The 21,569-nt window shown below is 49.3% G+C and overlaps 1 protein-coding gene across 1 annotated transcript; it reads right to left on the bottom strand.

Moving 5' to 3' along the window:
- Positions 1-459: 459 nt before the first annotated feature.
- Positions 460-10,380, bottom strand: CCR9 (C-C motif chemokine receptor 9). The gene is made up of 2 exons (XM_037129817.2): positions 10,333-10,380; positions 460-2,389 (listed from the first exon to the last, which is right to left on the bottom strand). Exons 1-2 carry the CDS (start codon positions 10,351-10,353, stop codon positions 1,310-1,312), a joined length of 1,101 nt encoding a protein of 366 aa, XP_036985712.2. The 5' UTR covers positions 10,354-10,380; the 3' UTR covers positions 460-1,309.
- Between the last annotated feature and the right edge of the window lie 11,189 nt (positions 10,381-21,569).

Genomic DNA, 21,569 nt, shown 5'->3' with positions numbered 1-21,569 from the left:
TTTGGGAAATTTAATTTCCTTATGTCAGTCTCTTACTCTTCATTCAGCCATTTGCTCTGTAATACACTTATGTAAAATATAGACACCGGGTGAAGAAAGTGACTGGTAATGGATGTTCTTAATGGACATTAAAAATTCTTTTCTAGTATACGTACAACTATTATAATATTATATGTCAACTGTAATTAAAAAATACACTTAAAAAGTTTTAAGCACTTTTCTAATATATGAAATGTGATACCAAAGAGCTTAAAGAAAAACATAAAGAAAAAAAGGGGAACAAAAGAAGATTACATTGCTTTGTTTTCAGCCTAATCTCTAAGTGGGAAGCCTGAGGACCCCGTCAGCACTGTACGGCCAGAGGAGAAGCACGGTGGTGAATGCCCCCCAGCCCCTCAGCAACACGAGGACTGGGGTGGGGGCGGGGGGAGCGTCGAACCCGTTTCACAGGGACCGGCGTGGATCTCCGCACAGGCCACTCAGCAAAGCGAGCCCATAGCACAGCCAGGCCGCTTCTGCAAACACAGGTTCAGGAGACCACGTCCACAACACTGGTGCTCGAGTGGACAAGTGGAATGCTCGCCCACGCCGAGCCTGCGGGCTGGCACAGCACCATGGAGCCTCGGCAGGACTTGGAAAGGGGGTGGAAGCCAGCCGAGTGCACATGCCCTGCTGATGTGGTCAGTTGCCCAGGGACTCGCTGGCCTGTCCTACAGAGTGTTTCTAAAGAGGAACAAGGACCCTCCCTGGGTCCCTGTTCAAATCAAGGAGACCAGAGCAGAATCGGATCTGAGGTTGTTTGGAAGATTCTAGGTTAAGACTCTGTAAGACCTGGCATAGGTATCGGCCTCAAAACCAGGGCAGAAACTCCCCAAACCTGGGAGTTTTCGGGAAACCCTGTGCTCTTGGGGACTATATACAGTGGCCACTGCTTCTGTGTTTCCTTTGGGAGGGGAGGGCTTGGGACTGAAACCACAGCCATTCCCACGCACGGAGAAACTCAGACGCCGCCATGGGCTGGCGCGGCCGGGGTGGTCTGCCCTGCTGCCTGCCCGTCTGCCTTTGAAAACCGTGGGCACCGTGGCCGGGAGCCCATCAAGTCTCCTGGGATGGCCAGTCAGTTCTGAAAACCCTGCCTCGGCAAATTCTGACTCAAAGGAATACTTTTCCAACTCATTCCTTTCAGAGTTTTCTCTTTCTTGCTTCCTTTTTCTCCTTTGGTGTCCCTCTGGTCCCACTGGTGGCGAAGCCACACCTGTATTGATTGTTTTACTTCCAAAAGGAGGGGCCGCCTCACAGAGAAGCTCCCTCAGAGGGAGAGAGGCCCCGAGGTCGTCTCTAGCAACGCAGAGGACAGCTTCAGGCTGCCCTCCCTTCTCGTAAAGGAGACCCACTGCGCCTGGCTGATGCAGCCCAGGTTCTTCAGGGTCTTCATGAGATCCCGGCGGAATCTCTCCCCCACAAAAACGTAGAGAACAGGGTTCAGGCAACTGTGGAAAAAGGCGATGGTCTGACAGACCTGGAGGCAGACGTCGATGCGGTTGGATATGGCGCAGTCCCAGATGAACTTGGTGTGGATGTTGGCGGCCTGCACCAGCAGGATGCTGTTGTAGGGGAGCTGGGACACGAAGAAGACAGTGAGGACAGTGACGGTCACCTTCAGGGCTTTATGCTTGGACGACTTCTTGGCTTGGATCAGAGTGTGAATGATGAGGGTGTAGCAGCAAGCCATGACCACGAAGGGAAGGAAGAACCCAAGGATCACCTTGAGGGTCAAGACCACCGACTTTACTCTGGCACTCTTGTCATGAGGGTACACCATAGTGCAGAGGGTAATGTTGGATTCCTCCTTGGTTTGGCTGTACAGGATTTCTGGGGTGCAGAGGGCGACCGCCGTCACCCAGACGGTCACGCAAACCACCTTGCTGTACAGAAGCCTCTTCTGCCGCCAGGTCTGCGCTCTCGTGGCCTGAGCAATGGCGATGTACCTGTCCACACTGATGCACATGATCAGTAGCACGCAGCTGTAGAAGTTCATCTTGTACATGCTGTTGACCACTTTGCACATGAAGGTCTGGAATTTCCACTGGTCGGCGGCAGCGATGGCCCAGAAGGGAAGAGTGAAGAGGAAGAGAAGGTCGGCGATGGCCAGGTTCAGCAGGAACATGTCCGTCATGGTCTTCACTCTCGTGCAGTACCAGTAGACGAGGACAACCAGGCTGTTGCCCACAGTGCCCACGAGGAACACGAGCCAGTACAAGGGAGGGAGGAAGTGGCTTGCAAACTGCCTGACACTGTTTTTCTTACAGAAGAAGTTTGTGAAGTTTAAGTTCATGTAGTCCTCCATGGAGTCATACGTGTAGTCATCAGACATGTTAGAGATGAGGCTCTGCAAGGAGACACAAGACAGCATCAGGTCAAGGACAAGGTTTTGGAGGTTCTGTCGGCGGAGGTACAGACCACTTGACCCTTCCAATCCCAGAAGTCTGTGATAAGACAAAAGAAATGTTTATGTAAGAAGCAGGGGTTCTGAGAGCGTCTGCCTGGGTCATAACAGATTCATCTATTCAACAAATGTTTATCGAGCAGCTACAATACATCCTGCCCGCTGTCTGTGCTGAGGACACAATGGTGGGTGAGTCAGACACGGTTCCCGCCCCTGTGGAACTGACCTGCCTGTGGAGGGCGCGTGCAAGGAGTGAGCCATCACGGGACACGTGACAGGTGCTGTGCTGGGAAAGGGCCCCCTGGGGCCACTGATGGGCACGCACTCATCAAACTCTGTGAAGGATCCTGATTGTCCCTTCGCCGCTCTGTCCTGTCCTCTCCAGCGGGTCCTCAGAGGCTCTTAAGCTTTTCTGGGTCCAGCTCCCTCTGAGTCTCCAGAAGCCCGGACACACACATGTGCATGTGTTTATACACCCTCACATACATGTACCAGCACCAGGGCAGGCTATAGAATTTTCAGGGCCTCCTGCTCAAAATCCATTAAGAATCCCAAGACAGCGGAGCGTGAAATCAAGCAAGTGGCACTTCCAAGGACAGGGCCCCATGCAACTGTGCAGGGCAGATGCCCATGAACCTGGCGCTCCCAGGCACACACACATCCACGCACACACAATCGTGCATAGTCACACATACACTCATGTATGCACCAATGTGCCTCTACTCCTGCTCACACGCACATATTCACACATACATATTTATGCACATACTGTTGAGCCCCCATAATGCACACTTGCACATATGCACACAACTCATGTGAATGTGCACACATACCCCCCCATTACAATTTCTGTGGCTTCCTGGCCCAGTGCCGGCCTAGCACACCTGCTAAGGGAAGTGGAAATAAGGGCTGGTGATCAGAACCCCGAGACATGGGAGGAAAGGGGGAGGAAGGGCCGTGGGGGTGGAGGAGGGACGCAACCCCACATCTGCCGTGGTCCACAGAACCTCAAACACTCTCGCTTCCTACCAGCACCCCCAGGGCTCCCGGCGAGGCTCCCCCATCCCACCGGGAACCACAGCTCCGGGGCCTTGCCCCAAGGTGCACCCCTGCCAGATTGCCTCCCTACGTTTATCTCACCTCAGGCAAATACGGCAGTTGTTCAGTTCACCCGGATGCACTGGGACTAGAAGTAACCTCAAACCACCATAGGTTTTAATTTTGTTATAAATATTAAATATTTAAGTATAAATACTTAGATTTCATATTTAACTACTCAGTGAAATAATAAAACATCCTCTGCCAGACTCCCGTTTATACACATTGTGATTTCCGTCTATTTCTAATAACTTCGACCAGCATTTCCCACACTGTACTTGGGTGCAATGCTAATGGTTAGATGGGTGAGACTCTGCACACTACAGCACTTTCTTTGAACGTCACACTACTCACAAGCACATTAAAGGCTGTGAAAAATCCTGCAGAACTTGACTGATTATAACTGCATGTTAGAACTGTAAAGTTCTAAGAAGTCCTTTGGATCTGGGGAATGTTGCAGAACAGTGCTCCCTGAACTTGTTACAGCACAAACCCGTGTGTGTGTTTGCTGAATGCTCTTAGGTATCAGGACACACCAAGTTGGCGGGTACAGGGCAGCAGTTGTCAGGAGGCTGTTGTCTCCTGGATTCGGAAACCCACACCAAGAGCCAAAGGGGCACGTCCACTCTATTAGGGCCCTGGCTGGCAGTAAGTACCAGCAGGACCCCAGGGAGGACACCCATGGTAACTTGGACTACAACTAGGAAAATGTGGAGTCTAGTCCTGACTCCACCTCCAGTGTGTGACCAAGACAAAGTCCCAGTGCAATGAGGGACACCCTGGAAGACGGATCCAGAAGGATCAGCCGGGAAAGGCCCACCTGCCATGGGAGGGGCTGAGGGAACCGCCTGCCCCATTTCCCACATGCTTTGTCCCCAGGCCCAACTGATCTGTCCTCGGTTTACCTGTAACCATTTATTCCCCTTGCTGTCTAGAAAGCCTGTCTCACTGGTGACACACATTTCAGTGAAGATTTGGGGAGGATGACATTTTGGAGGAAAGGCAGCAAAACCATGCAAATGAGCAGGTGCCAACGGTGAATTCACATGACGAAGCACGAAACTGCTTTCAAAGAGAGCTTCTTTTGTCTTGTTTTTACACTATTTGGGTCAAACAGACTCTCACAGGAACCTGAGCTGATGCTGGGAGGCGGGGAGACAAGCAGCATCCCCTTCTCCAGATGCAGCCCAGAGGGTCTTGCAGAGGGGACCTCAAGCGGTCCCAGTGTCCCGGAGACCCAGCATTCTCCGGGTCTGCCCAGCGAGGGGCTTGTGACCGCCACTCCTCAAGATGAGTCCCAGAGGGAGGCCCCTGCGTCCTGCTCGAAGCACAAGGAGTGTGTTTCCTTCTTCCTTATTTCACTCAGCAAGCACGATGCTCTCCACAGTGCATCTCCATGTTGTTGCAGATGGCAAGGCTTCTCCTTTTCCATGGCTGAGTCCCGTACCATTGTGTATGTGCACCTCTTCTTCTTAATCCCTTCATCATCCCCTAATCCTTCCATTGATGGACACCTAGGTGGCTTCCCTATCTTGGTTATTGAAAATAATACTACAATGAACATAATGCATCTATCTTTTTGAAATAGTGTTTTAGGTTACTTTGGATAAATACCCAGGAGTAGAATTGCTGGGTCTTTCTTTCTCTCTTATTATAGACTTTGTTTTAAAAGTCTGTTTTGTCTGATATAAGTATTACTCCTCCAGCTTTTTCTGTTTACTTACATTTTCATGAGATATCCTTTCTCCTCCCTTTACTTCCAGTCTGTGTGTGTCTTTCATTCTAAGGCATGTCTCTTATAGCAGCACAGGTAAGGGTCTTTTTTGTTATCTATTCAGCCACTATATGTGTTTTGATTAGAATATGCAACCAATTTACACTTAAAGTAATTGTTGAAAGATATGTAGTTATTGCCATTTTATTATTCATATTTCTTCTTTTTCTTCCTCTTCTCAAATTTCTTTAACGTTTCTTGCAATGCTGTTTTGGTGGTGATGAACTCCTTTAGGTTTTTCTTGTCTTGGAAGCTCTTCATCTTTTCTATGACTCTACATGACAACTTTGCTGGGTAGAGTAGCCCTGGTCCTAGGTCCTTGCTTTCATCACTTTGAATATTTTGTGCCAATCCCTTCTGACCTGCACAATTTCTGTTGAATAATCAGCTGAGAGTCTTATGGGAGCTCCCTTGTAGGTAACTAATTGCTTTTTTTCTCACTGCTTTCAAGATTCTTTATTTTTAATCTTTGCCATTTTAATTATGATGTGTCTTGGTATGGACCTCTTTGGGTTCATCTTGTTTGGGACTCTCTGTGCTTCCTGGACTTGTATGTCTATTTCCTTCACCAGCTTAGAGGATTTTCTGTCATTATTATTTTAAATAGGTTTTCAATTCCTTGTTCTCTCTTTCTTCTCCTCCTGGTACTCCTATGATGTGAATGTTGGTACACTTGATGTTGTCCCAGAGGCCCCTTAAACTATCTTCATTTTTTTTGGATTTTTCCTTTTTGCTGTTCCAATTGGGAGTTTTCTGCTTCCTTATCTTCCAAATTGCTGATTCAGTTGCTCAGGTATATTTTAAAAGTGATTTAGTTCACACACATACAACCTTGGATGTGTGTACATTTTGTCAAGACCGTATCTGTTGTGAAGGTAAGCCTACATCATCCTTCTAAGTTCAAAGCTTTTGTCATCTTTATGAGCATAACGGAATGATCATTCACAACCCAGGCTGAACAAAGGTGTCTTGCTGTCTCAGGACTACACTATTGGCTGTGTACATTCCAGATGAATGGATATCCTTTGGATCATAAACACAGGATTCTTTGAAAATCCTCATAACAAGTCAGTATCAATATTTAGAAACATAATTATTCATTATCATTGAAGCACATCAGACCAGTGCTGAGCACAGTCATGGACATATTTCATCCTGAAGTTTCCAGGCAGGGGCAGGCCCCTCTTTCGATGAGGGACTCCAGGCTCCCATGAGGAATTCTGAGCAAAGCCATTACTCCATCCTCCCTGTTCTGAGTCCTGGGTTAGAGCCACTGTTCTTGCTGGAGAAGCTACCTACAGAGGCTGCTCTCAAAGCCTGGGTCAGTCAGATAAGGATCTTGAGAGCAGATTAGTGGAAAGGCCTGAAATCCACACATTTTTACCCCACATTCCATCCAGGAGCACATGGCAGAACCTTCTAGAATGACTTCCCACCAGCTACCCTAACTTTATTCCCAGGGTCTGCATACAGGTAAGATCAAAGGAGCTCCCCATGTAAACTCACTCTCTGCACTGAGAGGGGGTCCTCAAGGGGCTTGTTTGTACATCTCCATATCCTACTCACTGAGATCTACTCTAGACACTTACTGGGCACTTAAATACAAAAGATCTGGGAAGAAAGACTTCATTGCTCCTGAAGAACACATGAGGGTCTTTATTCTCATGGAACATAGGGATTTTATGACTGGTCAGGATTCTTTTAATTGGAAAGCTCAGCCAAACTCGTAGCTCAGTTCCGGGAACCATACCAGGTCTTTGAGGCCAGCGCTGTCTGATAAAAACATAAGACAAACCACAGGTCAAGTTTGCATTTTCTAGAAGCCACATTAAAGTAAAAAGAAACTAGGAATTCACGTTAATGTACTTTATTGAAAACGGATGTATCTAAAAGACTACCATTTCGGTGTGTCAGCAATCTAAAACTTACTGAGCTATTTTACATCCTGTGTGGGGAACTGCTTTCAGCCTGAGCGTATTTTATACTCACAGCACATCTCAGTTGGATTGGCCACACTGCAAGGGCCCCACGGTCCCCCGGGGCTTGTGGCCACCTCAATGGACAGCACAGCCTCAGGCTGAAAACACAAACTCAAACTCCTCTTGGTCTTTTCTGCCTGTTCTATCAACTTCCTCTGACGCCATTTTAATTTATGTTCTTTGTTCCCCCTATTCTGATGTATGTATATTTGTGAAATGTCTAAATTAATTATGGGGCATGAAGCAGGTGGGGATAGTGTTAGAAAGGGCTATCACAGTAAACATCCCAGCCTTGCTTTTTTTGGAGGGGCTGGCCAGTTCTCTTTCACATCTTATTAAAATGTCTACAAATACTCTCACCAAAGGTTTCTCTTCCTGTATTTCTTAGCAAACTACGTTGTTCTCAGACCCTCTTGAAAAAGGGAGGTGTTGACCGAAGCTAAACCTCTTTTGCAGCCTGTCGTGCCGATTAGCTGAAGTCCGAGCTAGTTTTGGATTCTTCTGCCGCGAGGAGAGGTGATTCATGAAGGCACGAGGGGCCCAGACCCAGCCGGCATTTTTGTGAAGGTGGGACTGAGAAAGTGGCGAGTCCTCCGTCTCAGGCTTGAGAAACGTTAGCGCTTCACGTCTCATTCACGGGAAGTGCGTAATGGAATCTGTTCACTCGTTCAGGTATTTCCCGAGCACCGTCTACATGCTAGGCAAGGAAATGTTTTCCGGAGAACACCATCCTACTCGATGACGGGAGCGAGAATGGAGGGAGATGTTAGAAACTTCCGCCGCTCAAGAGCCAGGCCTGCAGCTGGGCGGGGTGAGGCCGGTGAGGGTGGGGCCCTGGCAACAGCTCTGACGTGGCCTTTTTGGGACAGTTGGTTACTCCCAAGGGGTTACTAATCTAGGGATTTATATCATCTGTTTCAGATCTTTCAGAAGAATGGCAGGTTCTGCCCCAAGCCCTCAGCCACTGGGGGAGGGTCAAGGCCAGAGGCAGCCCCCAGCGCCTGCCCCCCCAGCCTCAAGCTGGGGCACTTTTAATCCGTCCTGACCCAAAGCCTTGCTCTCCACATTCTGATGTCAAAATGACACGACAAATCTGAGCCACAGAGACGGGAGCCCCCACCCCCACCCCCACCCTGCCGCCATCTGCCTAGCACCATGGGCTGCTTTGTGGCTTGCTTGGCTGAAAGCAGCTCAGAGCTGCCTTTGGCTGGGGACCGACCTCAGTACACAGGAAAGACAGGGGGTTTGCCCCCCTCTGTCCCCACAAGGCATTCACCACAGGCTCAGCTGTCCACCTCCCCCACAGATGTGTCCTCCTGCCCTCTGCTCCAGCTTCAAGGGCTGTGCTGGGGAAAAGGGCCCCAGAGCTTCCCAAGGCCTCCCCCACTGATGAATTTTCTCTGGAAACCCTCCGCTGACTCCAGGTCCCTCAGTCCCTCCTCTGGGAGCAGATAGGATGGAAGGCAAAGACGGTGTCCTTCGAGGCTCTGTCCCCCATTGTCCCTTAGCACCAAGATGGGCATCTGGGAAAGCGGGAAGGTGGGCTGGTGGGGAGAGGATGGAGGGAGGGGACATGAATTCCTTACCAGCAGTGGAATTCGGCAGGCATCACGGCCAGGCGCGCTGACCCCACACCTGGGGAGGACAGATGCCCAAGCAGGGAGACTTGACATCTGCCCGCAGGGAGAGGCCCAGGGCAGCGGAGGGTGCTCCCCACCAGGGCTCCTCCTCCAACTTCCCGTGAGACCTTGAGCCCTCACTCTACTATCTCAGCTTCAGTTCCCATGTCTGTAAAGGGGGCTCTGCCTCTCCTGTGAGGCAGAAGGACTATGGTGTCCAGGGCAGTGACCAGTGTGCCAGGCCCCCTTGAGAGAGTGGCCACAGGACATCATGGTGGCTCCCAATGAACCCTGGTGTTGGGGCCGCAGCGGTCCCATCCTTGCCCCATTTAGGTGGTGCTGGACATACCAGGTCACACTGGGGTGCATTTTCTTCCTGTCTAGGGCTGACTTGCTGGGTTTGGATATTTTCCAGGGTCCCAAATGAGAAAGCCAAATGACAATCCCTGAAGCAGCCCCACCTTAGCTCTGCTTCCACTGCATCGGGGTGGAAGGCAAATTCTAACGGAGGAGAAACCAAAGGGGCTAATTCTGGTCAGAAAAATAGAGACATACCTCACCCCTTCACCAGGTCCAGATTTATCACCTTTTGCTATTGTTACAAATACCTAGTGACACGTACACAAGGCTAAGCATCGTTCACACACTGCCAATGGCCTGACGTCAGTGATCGAACCGCAGCTCCGCGAAGACCCTGGGGACCTACAGTCCTCTGTGGGGTGGGTTTGTTAGCTCCACTACGAAGGCCTGATTTCAATTACCTACCTGTAAGACTCAGACTCTCCCTTTGAGAAAAGCAAAATGAAAGCTCTTAGAGGTCTTTGCAAGATGTTTATGAGCACAACAAAAGCCTGGGAATTTCATTTGATTCTATAGTTGATCACATTTGGCTATAAAATCACAAATGAGTCTCTGGGTAAGGACTTCCTGATTTTTGTTGGCTTCCTTGCCCCTCTCTGAGAAATACACCCCACTGTGTGGTTTTATGAAAACCCACACAATGTTGTGTAAGAAATGGCAGTCAGCGCGCCTACCAGGACTTTTGTGGAAACAAAATAAGTGGATTCTCCCTTGCACTCTATTGTCTGCGTTTCAGAAGAGACACATGGGACAAAGCCCACCCTAGTTAGAGATCATAAAAAAAAAGAACCTTACCTATTAATAAAATCTACAAGAGCATTTTCCTCTGTCTTCACAACATTTACTGGAGGGCTTTTGACCCTTCGTGTCTGCAGAGCCCTCTGCACTGGGGTCGACCGCCTCTAGGGGGCGCTGCTCTGCAGCGATCTTACCCCAGGAAACCTAGCAGAGAAATCCTCTCCCCCTCCCACCCCCAACCCCTCAATGGAGTCTTTCCCACACCCCCACAAAGGCTACACAGGAATGCACTTCCAGGAGCCTGGGGAGCGTACTCACCATGAACTCCGTGGGTGTCATGGTGGGCCAGATGCAAGCTTGCTTCTAGAAAGAGGGCAAAAAGAAAAAAGAGGACTTGTCAATGAACCTCAATAAACACCTAAAGATGGAGGTTAAATGTTGAATCTGTTTTTCTCGTGACAGAGCAAACCTCAAGCGAGGGTTGGAGTCTGTGGTGGGCCGGTGTCAAGTGGAACAGTCTAGATTTCAAAACCAGCTTGGTGGTCTGCACAGAAGCGAGAGAATCCTCTCCCTTGAGAGCCCTTTGGGTCTTTGACATCCTCCTTGTTCCATTAGCTCCTTTTCTCCCGAGTCAACTCTGTCAGTATCTGTTTCACTGAATCCCCCCACCCCCATTTTATCAGGCTGAAGATCACAGGACTTGGGGATGCTGTGACCCAGGCTCCACAGGGAAGGGGCCTCTGGGTGACCTGGTGGCAAGAACGTGAAAGTTGGGTGGCATCCGCCAGCATCGAGGTCCCGCTCCCAGAGGACCCGGCACCCCGACACCCGCCCGCACGCTCCGAGTACAAGCTTAGAGAGGGCCCTCCTTCCTCTGGGCCCTGACTCCAGCAGGCAAAGGAAGTCCTCGGTTTGTTCACCGAAGGAAAGATAGTTCCCTGATGCACGTGGCCTCTGAGCGGATGAAACCAGTCTCTGCTCTTGTTTCCATGGGCTTTGAATCTCCATAAAACTCAGACCCCTAAGGGACCATTGGAACAACAGTGGGACCCCCTCCGAGGCAGAGGACTGTGCCTGAGTGGCATTTCCTCTTATGCCTATAGTGTCCAGCACCACACCCCAACGTTCTAGAAGAAAACAGTTGCCTTCATCAATTCGAGCCTAACCTGTTGATTTTCTTTTTATAACACAACATTGTGACTCGTCTCACTTTTCTGAAAGTCCACTTGTGTTCAATATGCACCGTGGTATGGCACAACCACTTTGGAAAACTGTTCATCAGGTTCTTAAAAAGCGAACCATCCATACACTTGCCATGTGACCTTGCCATCCCACTGCTGAGGGTTTACCTAAGAAAGGTATAAGCATATGTCCACACAAAGACTGATCCTTGAATGTTCACAGCAGCTTTATTTGTAACAGCCAACTACTGAAACAGCCCAAATGTCCATCAAGCAGAGTGAACGGGTAAGTAAAACGTGGGCTATCCCTACGATAGAGCAGAGATGAACTGCTGACACACACGGCAGCGTGGGCGGGTCGCAAATAATTGTGCTAAGTAGAGAGGCAAGACCAAAAAACGTGCGCACAGTATAATCCCACTTCTATAAGATTCTAGGAAAGCAAGCTCATCTATGGTGACAGAAAGCAGACCAGTGGTTTCCCGTTAAGAGAGAGCAGGGTGAACAGGGCAGAGCAAAGGCGCAGGAGGGAGCCTTGGGGGGGGACGACTGCCCATGAGTCCGCTCTGCTGACCGCGGGATGAGTTCGGGGGTCAGAACCTACATTCTGCCCTTTGAATATTTACCATTGATTGCAGTTGGACCACACTAACCGCGCTAACTACAGTGCTTAACATGAAGGAATGAAGAAAAGCAGGATCTGATGAAAACGTCCGGTTTTCTTCACGCTCCCATCACTCTGGCCATTAGCAGGGAGGGAGAAAGGCGACCAGAACCCCTTCTTTCGGCAGCCTCTCGCGGCAGCCTCGCTCCGCCCTGTAGGGACTGAGGCCTCGGTGTGAATCCACGTCTTTAAAAATCGAATTAGATTAGCTATTAGAGAGACAACTTGTGTGTATGTGTATTTGTGTTTCACATACATGTTCCCTAGCTCTGTCTGCTAAGAACGTGTCAAAAGGACATAGGAGCCAATCTGATGGGGCCCCCACTGGCCAAATCCGAGGCAGTTTGAGCATCTAATTAAGTAATGATAGCAACTTAATGAGGATCCATGAATCCATACTGGCAGAAAATATAACAAATAAATAAGGAAAGAACAAGTTGTCACATTGGCAACTAACAAATCTAGAAGGAATAATGGGATCGGAAAATCTCCAGTGGATGTTGAAACTGGCGGATGAATGTTTCATGAGGAACAGGATATTTACCTCGTCTCATGGGTCCCCTCCAAAATTAAACGTTGCCCACCGACTTTATCATTCTCCACACCCACCCCCTCCCTTTGCCGAATTATGGTCTATAAAATAAAATGCCCAGTTAAGAAGTTTGGAAGTTCCAAAGTTGGGAAGATCCCAGCTCAGCCAATTTAACTTTGTTAGTTTGGGGACTAGGAAGATTGGTTTGGGGGACATCGTTAGAAAACACTCCATAGATATTTCTAGTAGCGTGGCTTATGTCACCTCCTTTGTAACTGCATAAAGAGACTGAATATTAATCAGATGATATCTGAGAATGGAAATTTCCAAAACAAAAAGCAACCACACAAAGAACAGAGAGTGGCTTGGGTTACGGTTCATTGTAACGAGTTTGGTGTGAACACAGGGATTGACGATGATGATGGTACCATTATCTGCTGTTGGTAAGAGTGTGGGGCAAAGAGTTTCCCGCTGCAGTGGTAAGTATGAACTTGGGTCATCTTTTTTGGAAGGTGAAGCCCTATTTGTCAAAACTACAAAGCACCACGGCTCTGACTCAGCAGTTCATCTGCTGGGAACGCGACCTATCAGTATTTGCACCACAGATCATAAAGGGACGTGTGCAGGGATGTGTGTTGCCACATTTCTTTCCAGAACAAGAAAACTAGAAGCAGCCTACATACCCAGAAATTGGTAATACTCTGATATGCCTGTTCAATAAACCACCTGCAGCCAATAAACAGAATAAAATCGACCTCACACTGATACAAGGTCACCGAGACTATTAGGTAAAAACGCCAGGTGTTGAAGACTGTGTTGCATAATAAGACTGTTGCATGGTCTTTTAAAAAAAGATATAAAGGCTTGTACACCTCACTGCTGACTGGTACCGAGACGTTTTCTGGAAGGAGCTTAAACAAGGAGAGCCAGAGAAAGGTGAGACCTCGTTATTTCCTTCGAGTTTGTAAACTATTTAAATGTTTTACTTCATGCATGAGATTTTATTTTAAGAGCTGTCATAAAGGTAACTTGTCATCTTTTCATAAAATAACAAAGAAGAAGAAGCCCCTGTGTTCTGTCCCGTGAACCTGTTTGCAAAGCTCAGCCCAAAGCAGAACTCACAGCCGCCCCAGCTGGGCTGGAGCCACCGGCCCACAGGGGCGCGTGTCATGAACTTCAGCAAGGCTCCTCTTTGTGACTTTGAACTCCTGCACAAGCTTTTTTTTTTTAGTCCTCACCCAGGGATATGTTTATTGATTTGAGGGGGGGAGGAGGGAACGAGGCAGGAGAGAGAGAGAAATATCAATCGGCTGCTCCCATTTGTACAAACCAAGCATCGGCCTGCAGCCCTTTGGTGCAGGGGATGATGCGCCAACCAACTGAACCACCCAGTCAGGGCCCTGCACCAGCTTTTAGTAAAGGTTCATCTCTCTCCCATGAGAAATGTGTTTCTCACTCAGAAAATTTGGGGAGAACCAAAGAGTAAAAACAAACCACTTTCCGCCCCAGACCTAAGGACGCCCCGGATGGATGGCCTTTCTCTCTATTCCCCTATGTTCTTTGTCAGAATGGGTTTTCCATACACTGTGAAGTCTCAGAGCTTGCTTTCGTTTTCTTCTTGCCCCCAAGAAGGAGGGGAAAACAGAGTGGGGAAAACCCGCATAAGACAAAACATAGCAGGAGGGTTGGGAGCGCCCTGACCAAACCTCGCCCCGCACTGCTCAGAGTTCTCTTGGCAGCCTCTAACTGGAAAGCCTGCCTGCCACACAGTGTAGGTATGGGGAGCGCAGTGGACCAGAAGTGGAAGACCCCCATGTGCCCCTTGGTCCATCCTTTCTGCCTGTGGGACCTTGGCAAGGAGTGACATACCCTCAGTGAGCCAAGATTTCCTCCCACAGGCCCAATGGGAGAGTCAAGAGCAATGCTACGCGTGAATGCTCTTTGCAGAATGCAGAGTGAAAACAAGGGACTGTTCTCCATCCCACAGCGACTGGACGTGCCCTGACACCTGACACACTTGTCTGGCATCAACAGTGTCAAGACATGATCAGTATCCCCGCAGCTCACATTCAAGTACCATGGATACGTCATGACTGCAAATACCAACAATGGTAAATGCTAGGAAATGCTTTGGGAATTAGGAGAAGGAAGTCATGTTCTGTATGACTTTCCTCCTGGGAAAACCCAGGAGGCTTCACAGAGGAGACGATGTTTTTGCTGGCCTTGAAGGCCGGAGAAGGGGGACAGGCACCCCTTGCTGCAGGGCAGGGAAATAGCAACAAAGGCACGAGAGCCAGGATGCACGAGATGCTCGCAGGGCCTTTGAGGCAGAGAAAAGCAAGAGGCTGCTGAGTCTCCAAAAGTGGAAAGCGCCTATTAGAAAAGTTAGTCTGGTATCAGTCACTACCCAACCATTATTGTTCTAATTCTCGATTGTCCTCAAGTAACCAACACAAAAGTCACCAGAGAGCCACTGTAGACAGGCCACTCCTCACGTCCGTGGTTCACAGTCACCCAAAGAAGTGGACCCTAATGTGAGCCAGAAATGTGGATGCCGACTCTGATCTTTGTCCAGTTTGCTACAGGATCAGGTGCCCACCCAGCCCCAGCCCCCGACCTTGGGGACTCCCAGTGCAAGCCTGTGAGGGGTCTTCTGAGCAGAGAGACAGGTATTGGAAGAGAGAGACCAATGGCTCATTAGCTTTGGTTTGTCCGCAAGGGAGAAGAGGGGCTCTCGCAAACTGGTGGCCCTCCAGCTACGGAGCACCAGCTAGTTAAGAACTAAATGAAGGGCGTGTTTGAAAGGACAGACAGTCTTCACTGATGAGTCATTTAAAATACAGTAGCTTGGTTGTCATCTGATTATAAAGGTGGGTGTTCACAGTGTACCAAGAAAATCCCCTCAAAGCAAACATGCATAATGAAGAAAATAAAACCACAAATACCACTTTCTTAGTGTAGCCACTAGTTTAGCGAACTTGCTGAGATACCTTCTTTTCGACTTTGTAACACGCGCACACACACACACATCGTCTTAATGGGAAGGAAACCCTACTACAAGCACGCTGTTCTATCCTGCTTTCTAGCAAACTCTCTCCGCCGACCCAATGCCAGCTGAACATGGAGCTACAATATTGACTGGGCGGCCGCATCTGGATGGGCTACAATCCGGGGACCCACCACTTCTTGGGCATCTATCTCATCACTCACTCTAAAAGCCCGGTGCTCGTGACCACTGAGCAAACTCACGAAAGCCTGGGTTTCAGGAGCTGTTAGAACAGCACACAGCTGAGGACACAGGGGACTGTAGGACTGGGGAGGAGGAGGAAAGATGATACTCACCGCAGAGGGCAGCTCGAGAGGCTGTGGGAGAAAACGGCCCACTAGCTGGGCCTGGGAGGGCCTGGCTTCCTGCCTGCCTGGGACGAGAGGTGAGCCTTCTGCAAGTTCTGAGCAGGCAGTGACCGGCTAAAAACACCAGAAAGGAAGCAAGGCTACCCCTGTCTGTGCTGTCACTGGTGGGGTAAACCAGGAGGGTGGGGAGTGGGGTGTCACCAGCTGCAGCTTTCAGCAATGAGGATTTGATGATTTATAACCGGAAATGAAAAGCCAAGAACTGCTGGGCTAAGGGAAAGCCGTCTCCCCCAGAAGATGCATGTACAGGCTGATCATGTAAGAACATCTTTTCCTAGACAGCACAGCTGATTACAGGGAACAGGGATGTGGGGAGTCTCGGCGAGACTCCTTATATACATGAATAAAATAATTTTTATTTAAAAAATTTTAAATATATTTTATTAATGATGTTACTACAGTTCTCCCATTTTTTTCCTCCCCTTTCTCCCCCTCCCACTATCATTCCCCGCCTTAGTTCATGTCCATGGGTCACACATATAAGTGCACTGGCTTCTGCATTTCCCATAATTTTCTTACCCTCCCCCTGTCTGTTTTGTACCCACCATTTATCCTTCTTATTCCCTGTACCTCCCCGCCATGTCTCCACCGAAAACCCTCCCTGTGAGCTCCATTTCTGTGATTCTGTTCCTGTTCTACTTGTTTGCTTAGTTCGTTTTGTTTTTGTCTTTGTTTTCTAGATTCAGTTGTTGACAGTTATGAGTTTTTTGTCATTTTACTGTTCATATTTTTTTATCTTCTTTTTCTTAGATAAGTCCCTTTAACATTTTATATAATAAGGGCTTGGTGATGATGAACTCCTTTAACTTGACCTTATCTGATAAGCACTTTATCTGCCCTTCCATTCTAAATGATGGCTTTGCTGGATAGAGCAATCTTGGATGTAGGTCCTTGCCTTTCATGACTTGGAATACTTCTTTCCAGCCCCTTCTTGCCTGTAAGGTTTCTTTGGAGAAATCAGCTGATAGTCTTATGAGAACTCCTTTGTAGGTAACTGTCTCCTTTTTCTCTTGCTGCTTTTAAGATTCTCTCTTTATCTTTAATCTTGGGTAATGTAATTATGATGTGCCTTGGTGTGTTTCTTCTTGGGTCCAACTTCTTTGGGACTCTCTGAGCTTCCTGGACTTCCTAGAAATCTAGTTACTTTGCCAGATTGGGGAAGTTCTCCTTCATTATTTCAAATAAATTTTCCATTTTTTGCTCTTCCTCTTCTTCTGGCACCCCTATGATTCGGATGTCAGAATATTTAAAGTTGTCCTGGAGGTTCCTAAGCCTCTCCTCATTTTTTTTTAAAATTCTTGTTTCTTCATTCAGTTCTGGTTAGATGTTTACTTCTTCCTTCTTCTTCAAACCTTTGATTTGAGTCTCGGTTTTCTTCCCTTCACTGCTGGTTCCCTGTGCATTTTCCTTTATTTCACTTTTCATAGCCTTCACCTTTTCCTCTACTTTGTGACCATATGCAACCATTGCTGTGCGCATCCTGATTACCAGTGTTTTGAACTCTGCATCTGATAGATTGGCTGTTCTCTTCATTGCTTAGCTGTATTTTTTCTGGAGCTTTGCTTCGTTCTTTCATTTGGGCCATTTTTATTTTTTATTTTTTTGGTCTCAGCACACCTGTTATGTAGTAAGGGGCAAAGCCTTAGGTATTTACCAGGGAGGGGCAACCCATAGGCTACATTGTGGTGCCGTATGTGGGTGAGGGGTCCGAGAGTGAACAATGCCCTTTGCTCAGCGGTCTTTCAGTCACTTCCCCCACTACTGACAAGCAATTTGGGCCCTTCTGGTGCTGATTCCCTGGTGGGTGGGTTTGTGTACATTCTAGGACCCTGTAGGTCTCTCCAATGAACTCTTCTGTGAGGCTGGGAGATTTTCCTGCTGCTACAACCCCACAGGTTTTTTCAGTCAGAGGTTTTGAGGCTTTAGTTCACCGAACTGGAACCCTGGGTTGCGTGGTCTGTCTCACTCCCCAGTTGTTCCTCCCGGTTTATTTGGTTGCAAATGTGGGGTCACCCCCTTTACCAGTTTCCACCTCGCCCAGTCCTCCAGCTGCCACCTTGCCACAAGTCCTCTCCACCCCAGCCGCCCGTCTCCGCCCCTCCTACCGGTCTGGATGAATGTTTCTTCTTTAACTCCTTGGTTGTCGGACTTCCATACAGTTCAATTTTGTGGCAGTTCTGTTTATTTTTTGTTTTTAACTTTGTTGTTGTCCTTTTGGTTGTGCAAGGAGGCAGAGTGTATCTACCTATGCCTCCATCTTGGCCAAAAGTATATAATTACTTTTTTTAATCCTCACTTGAGGACATGCTTGTTGATTTGAGAGAGAGAAAGAGAGAAACACTGATTGGTTGACTCTCCCACAGGCCCTGACTGGGGAACTACCCATGACCTCGGTATGAACCCTGACGGGAATCAAACACCTGACCTTTTTGTTTACAGGACAACGCTCCAACCGAGTCACCTGGCCAGAGCCAAACGTTACATCTTTTAATGCAGCTTACAGGGTACGTGTTCCCAGCCACAGCTACAGTGGGGCTTTGGATCACCACACAGTTGTACGCACTCTGGGCACACAGAAAGGGCCCAGGTTGACTCCTTGTTGTGATTATGACAGACTCCTCTTTTGTGTTTCTTCTGGGGAGAATCACCGCCACAGTCCCCTGGAGACCAAGCTCCTCCCAGCGCCCTGTGGGCTCAGTGGGACTGCCCGGTGCAGCCGGCCTCCCAGACACGTGGCCCATCCATCTCCATCCATTTGGACAGAGCAAACTGATGCGTAAGATACAGCTAAATTGATTATCTGAATAGGAAAGGCCAAGGATTAGTCCCCAGAAGGGTACTGACTGTGACAAGTAAGAGCGAAAGCAACAGTTGATTCAGCAGCCTTGCGGGAGCCATGAGATCCTTCCCTCGTCCCCCCTCCATCGAGTGTGGCGTCTAAAACTCTACATGACCAAGAGTCAGCCTTTCACTTCTCCCCCTGCACTGGCCATTATAGACAGGAAAGGAAGGGGCCACGGCGGGAAGATAAGGCTCCCCCAGCTGACTCTCGGCTGTCTTTGGGCAGGGGAGCCATGAATTTGCTTCTCCCCCCCAGTGTTTGAGACCCGGGAAGGCTTTCAGGAGACTGAGACACACACACGCTCAGTGGGTGCAAGAAGATGCTGGGCTTTCCACCATCTCTGGGCTCAGGCTGTTTCTTCCCCCAGGTAAGGGCATGCGCACAGACTCTACCTGCCCACCAGCTTGATGGGTGAGACTGTGGGGGGAAGGGAAGTGGGGATGATGGAAGAAGAAAAGAGAAGGATCAAATGCACCATCGGAGGTACATTCCCTCCCCCATGGGACTCCCGTGGTCCAGATGAGGCAGGGACACTGAGGTCACATCCAGACCTGGACGAGGTGCTTTAGAGCTCCCAGGTCCCCTCCCCTGCAAGGCAGAAAGGAGGCTGGGGAGGCAGAAGCGGGGACAGAGAGAGGGGGGTGACTGAGTGGCTGCCCGCGCCGCAGCAGCAGGAGGGAGGAGAGAGATAAGAAGACACAGCCGAGCGGCCCAGGGGAGCTGCCACGGGTCGGATTATTGCAGGATGGGGAGGCTGAGGTCACTTGGAGGCTCTGGAAAGACATGGGGGCCTTTCACAGAGAGGGGGCACAAGAGGAAACGTGCGTTTGGGCAGGCAGAGAGACACATGTAGCTTTGGATGTGATATGGTCATGGTGCCCAGGTCTGGAGCTCAGAGGCAGGGAGAGTTCACCATGCAGCTGCCAAGCTCTGGCAGAACAGGAGCCATTTAAAAGGGAAATAAATGTCATCCTTAATACCCCACCTCCCGCCGCTTGGTGCTTGAAGCACAGGAGACGTGAGCCCGCTTGCAGGACTGTGATTTCATGTGCCTCAGCTCTTAACGCTGAAACTCGCCCTTGTGTCCTCACACTCTCCCTCCCTGGAAGAGCTCCTGTGAGCCCTTCGCCTGCCATCTGTGTGTCGAGTTCTCACTGGTGCCAGCTCTGATCTGAGAGGTGGTGGTGAAGCAGTAAATGAGACATAATATTAACAACGGAATTAAAGCAGAGACAGGACAGAGTGGCCGAAGGGCTTAGGGAGGGCTCACCAAAGAGGAGACGTGTAGGAAAAGGAGTTCCCTAGAAGAGGAGGGTGGGGCAGAACACTCCCTGCAGAGGGAACGGGTGACAGGAGAGGAGCCCCACGTACTGGGACGGAGAAGTGAGAGTCGCAGCCTGAACCGGTGGCGCCTGGTCGCATGCAGACTGGGGTCAGGCTCTGTGGCTTTGATCTGACACTAGGTGCGAGGTCTATTGGACACAAAGGGAGTCACGTAGACAATGACACGAGCCGACTTCCAGGTCTGACAGCTCGCACGCCACTGCGTGGGAGACGTCAAAGGAAGCGGCAGAGGCGCACGGTTTCCCTGCAGGCTCTCGGCGCGGGCCCGCCTGCAGGAGGAAGCTGACCAATGACAGTGCCCGCTGAGCTGGGCCCCACAGGAGCCAGACCCCTGGGCTCTGCTGACCACTGAGCCTTCTCCCACTTCTGACTCTGGGAGGCGTCAGCGTGAATCCAGAACTCTCATATCCCTCCCTCTCCTGACCCCCAGACTGAGGGAGGGCGCCCTGCGGACTCCAATTAACCTTTGCAGGGATGATGACAAGGAAACGATGAGTATGATTAGGCGGCTTTTTTTTTTTTTAATCAATAGGCTTTATTTAGTAGAGCTGTTTGAGGTTCACAGCAAATTTGAGCAGAAGGTACAGAGTTCCCAGTACCCTCTGGGCATCCCCGCAGGAACGATTCGTTGGTCACAATAGATGGGCCTGCACTGACCCCATCATTGCCCAGAGTCCGCAGTCTGCGTGAGGGTCCACTCTCCATGTCGTCTGCCCTGTGGGTCCAGACAAACGGGCGATGACTTGATCCACCGCTGCAGTGTCACCCAGAGCGGTTCCCCTGCCTCCCAAATTCTCTGCTCTGTTCATTCACTCCCCCCTCCCTCAGCCCTTGACGACCTCTGATCTTTTCACCGTCTCCATGGCTTTGCCTTTCCCAGAACGTCGTCTATGAAAGGGGACCCTCAAAAACTGTAATTTATTTATTAAAAAATTGTCTATGTATTCTTAAGTGTTTGAACTTCAGACACCTTCAAAGAACTCTTTGTTCGATGCAATACACCTTTCGAGACTTTTTTTCCCACTGCTCAAAACAGTGTGACCTCATCAGTTTTAATGCCTTTTAGTGCTTCTGCTGGTTTTTATTTCACCTCTTCCACATGGGCAAAACATTTCCCTTTGAGGACTTTTTTCATTAGTGAAACAACAACAGAAAAAGCCACTCAGGGCAAGATCAGGTGAATAAGGAGGGTGGGACACGGGAGTCATGCGGTTTTAGGTCAAAAACTCCTGAACACTCAGCGTGGTATGGGCGGGTACACTCGTAAATCGCCCATTATGCAATGGGCAAACTCGCTGAAAGAGTCTGTGAAAAGGTTCACAGAAGCCAAAGGCAGCCTCTCACAGCAACGCCAGCTGGTGCACTGATCCAGATGGGTTCCCGGAACACTCACCTAGACAGGGAAGCCTGTACTACAAGGATTCTCCCTCCTGAACATAATTCTGGGTTTTTTGGGGGTCCCCTCTCACAGTTGGACTCACACAGCACACAGCCTTTGAAGATCGGCTTCTTTCACTAAGTCATATACATTATGGTTCCTCCACATCTTTTCATGACTTAATAGTTCATTTCTGCTTA

This window comes from Artibeus jamaicensis, unplaced genomic scaffold (assembly GCF_021234435.1).
Source record: "Artibeus jamaicensis isolate MK-2021 breed Jamaican fruit bat unplaced genomic scaffold, CSHL_Jam_final contig_519, whole genome shotgun sequence".
Taxonomy (NCBI): Eukaryota; Metazoa; Chordata; class Mammalia; order Chiroptera; family Phyllostomidae; genus Artibeus; species Artibeus jamaicensis.
Note: the sequence above shows the minus strand (reverse complement) of the source record. Positions and strands in the feature narration are given on the sequence as shown.

Bases quoted from the DNA above. Each gene is read 5' to 3' on its own strand.
- CCR9 (XM_037129817.2), bottom strand. From the start codon at position 10,353: ATGACACCCACGGAGTTCATG. The intron at 2,390-10,332 runs GTGAGTACGCTC...GTCTCCTTGCAG, and splicing joins TGACACCCACGGAGTTCATG to AGCCTCATCTCTAACATGTC.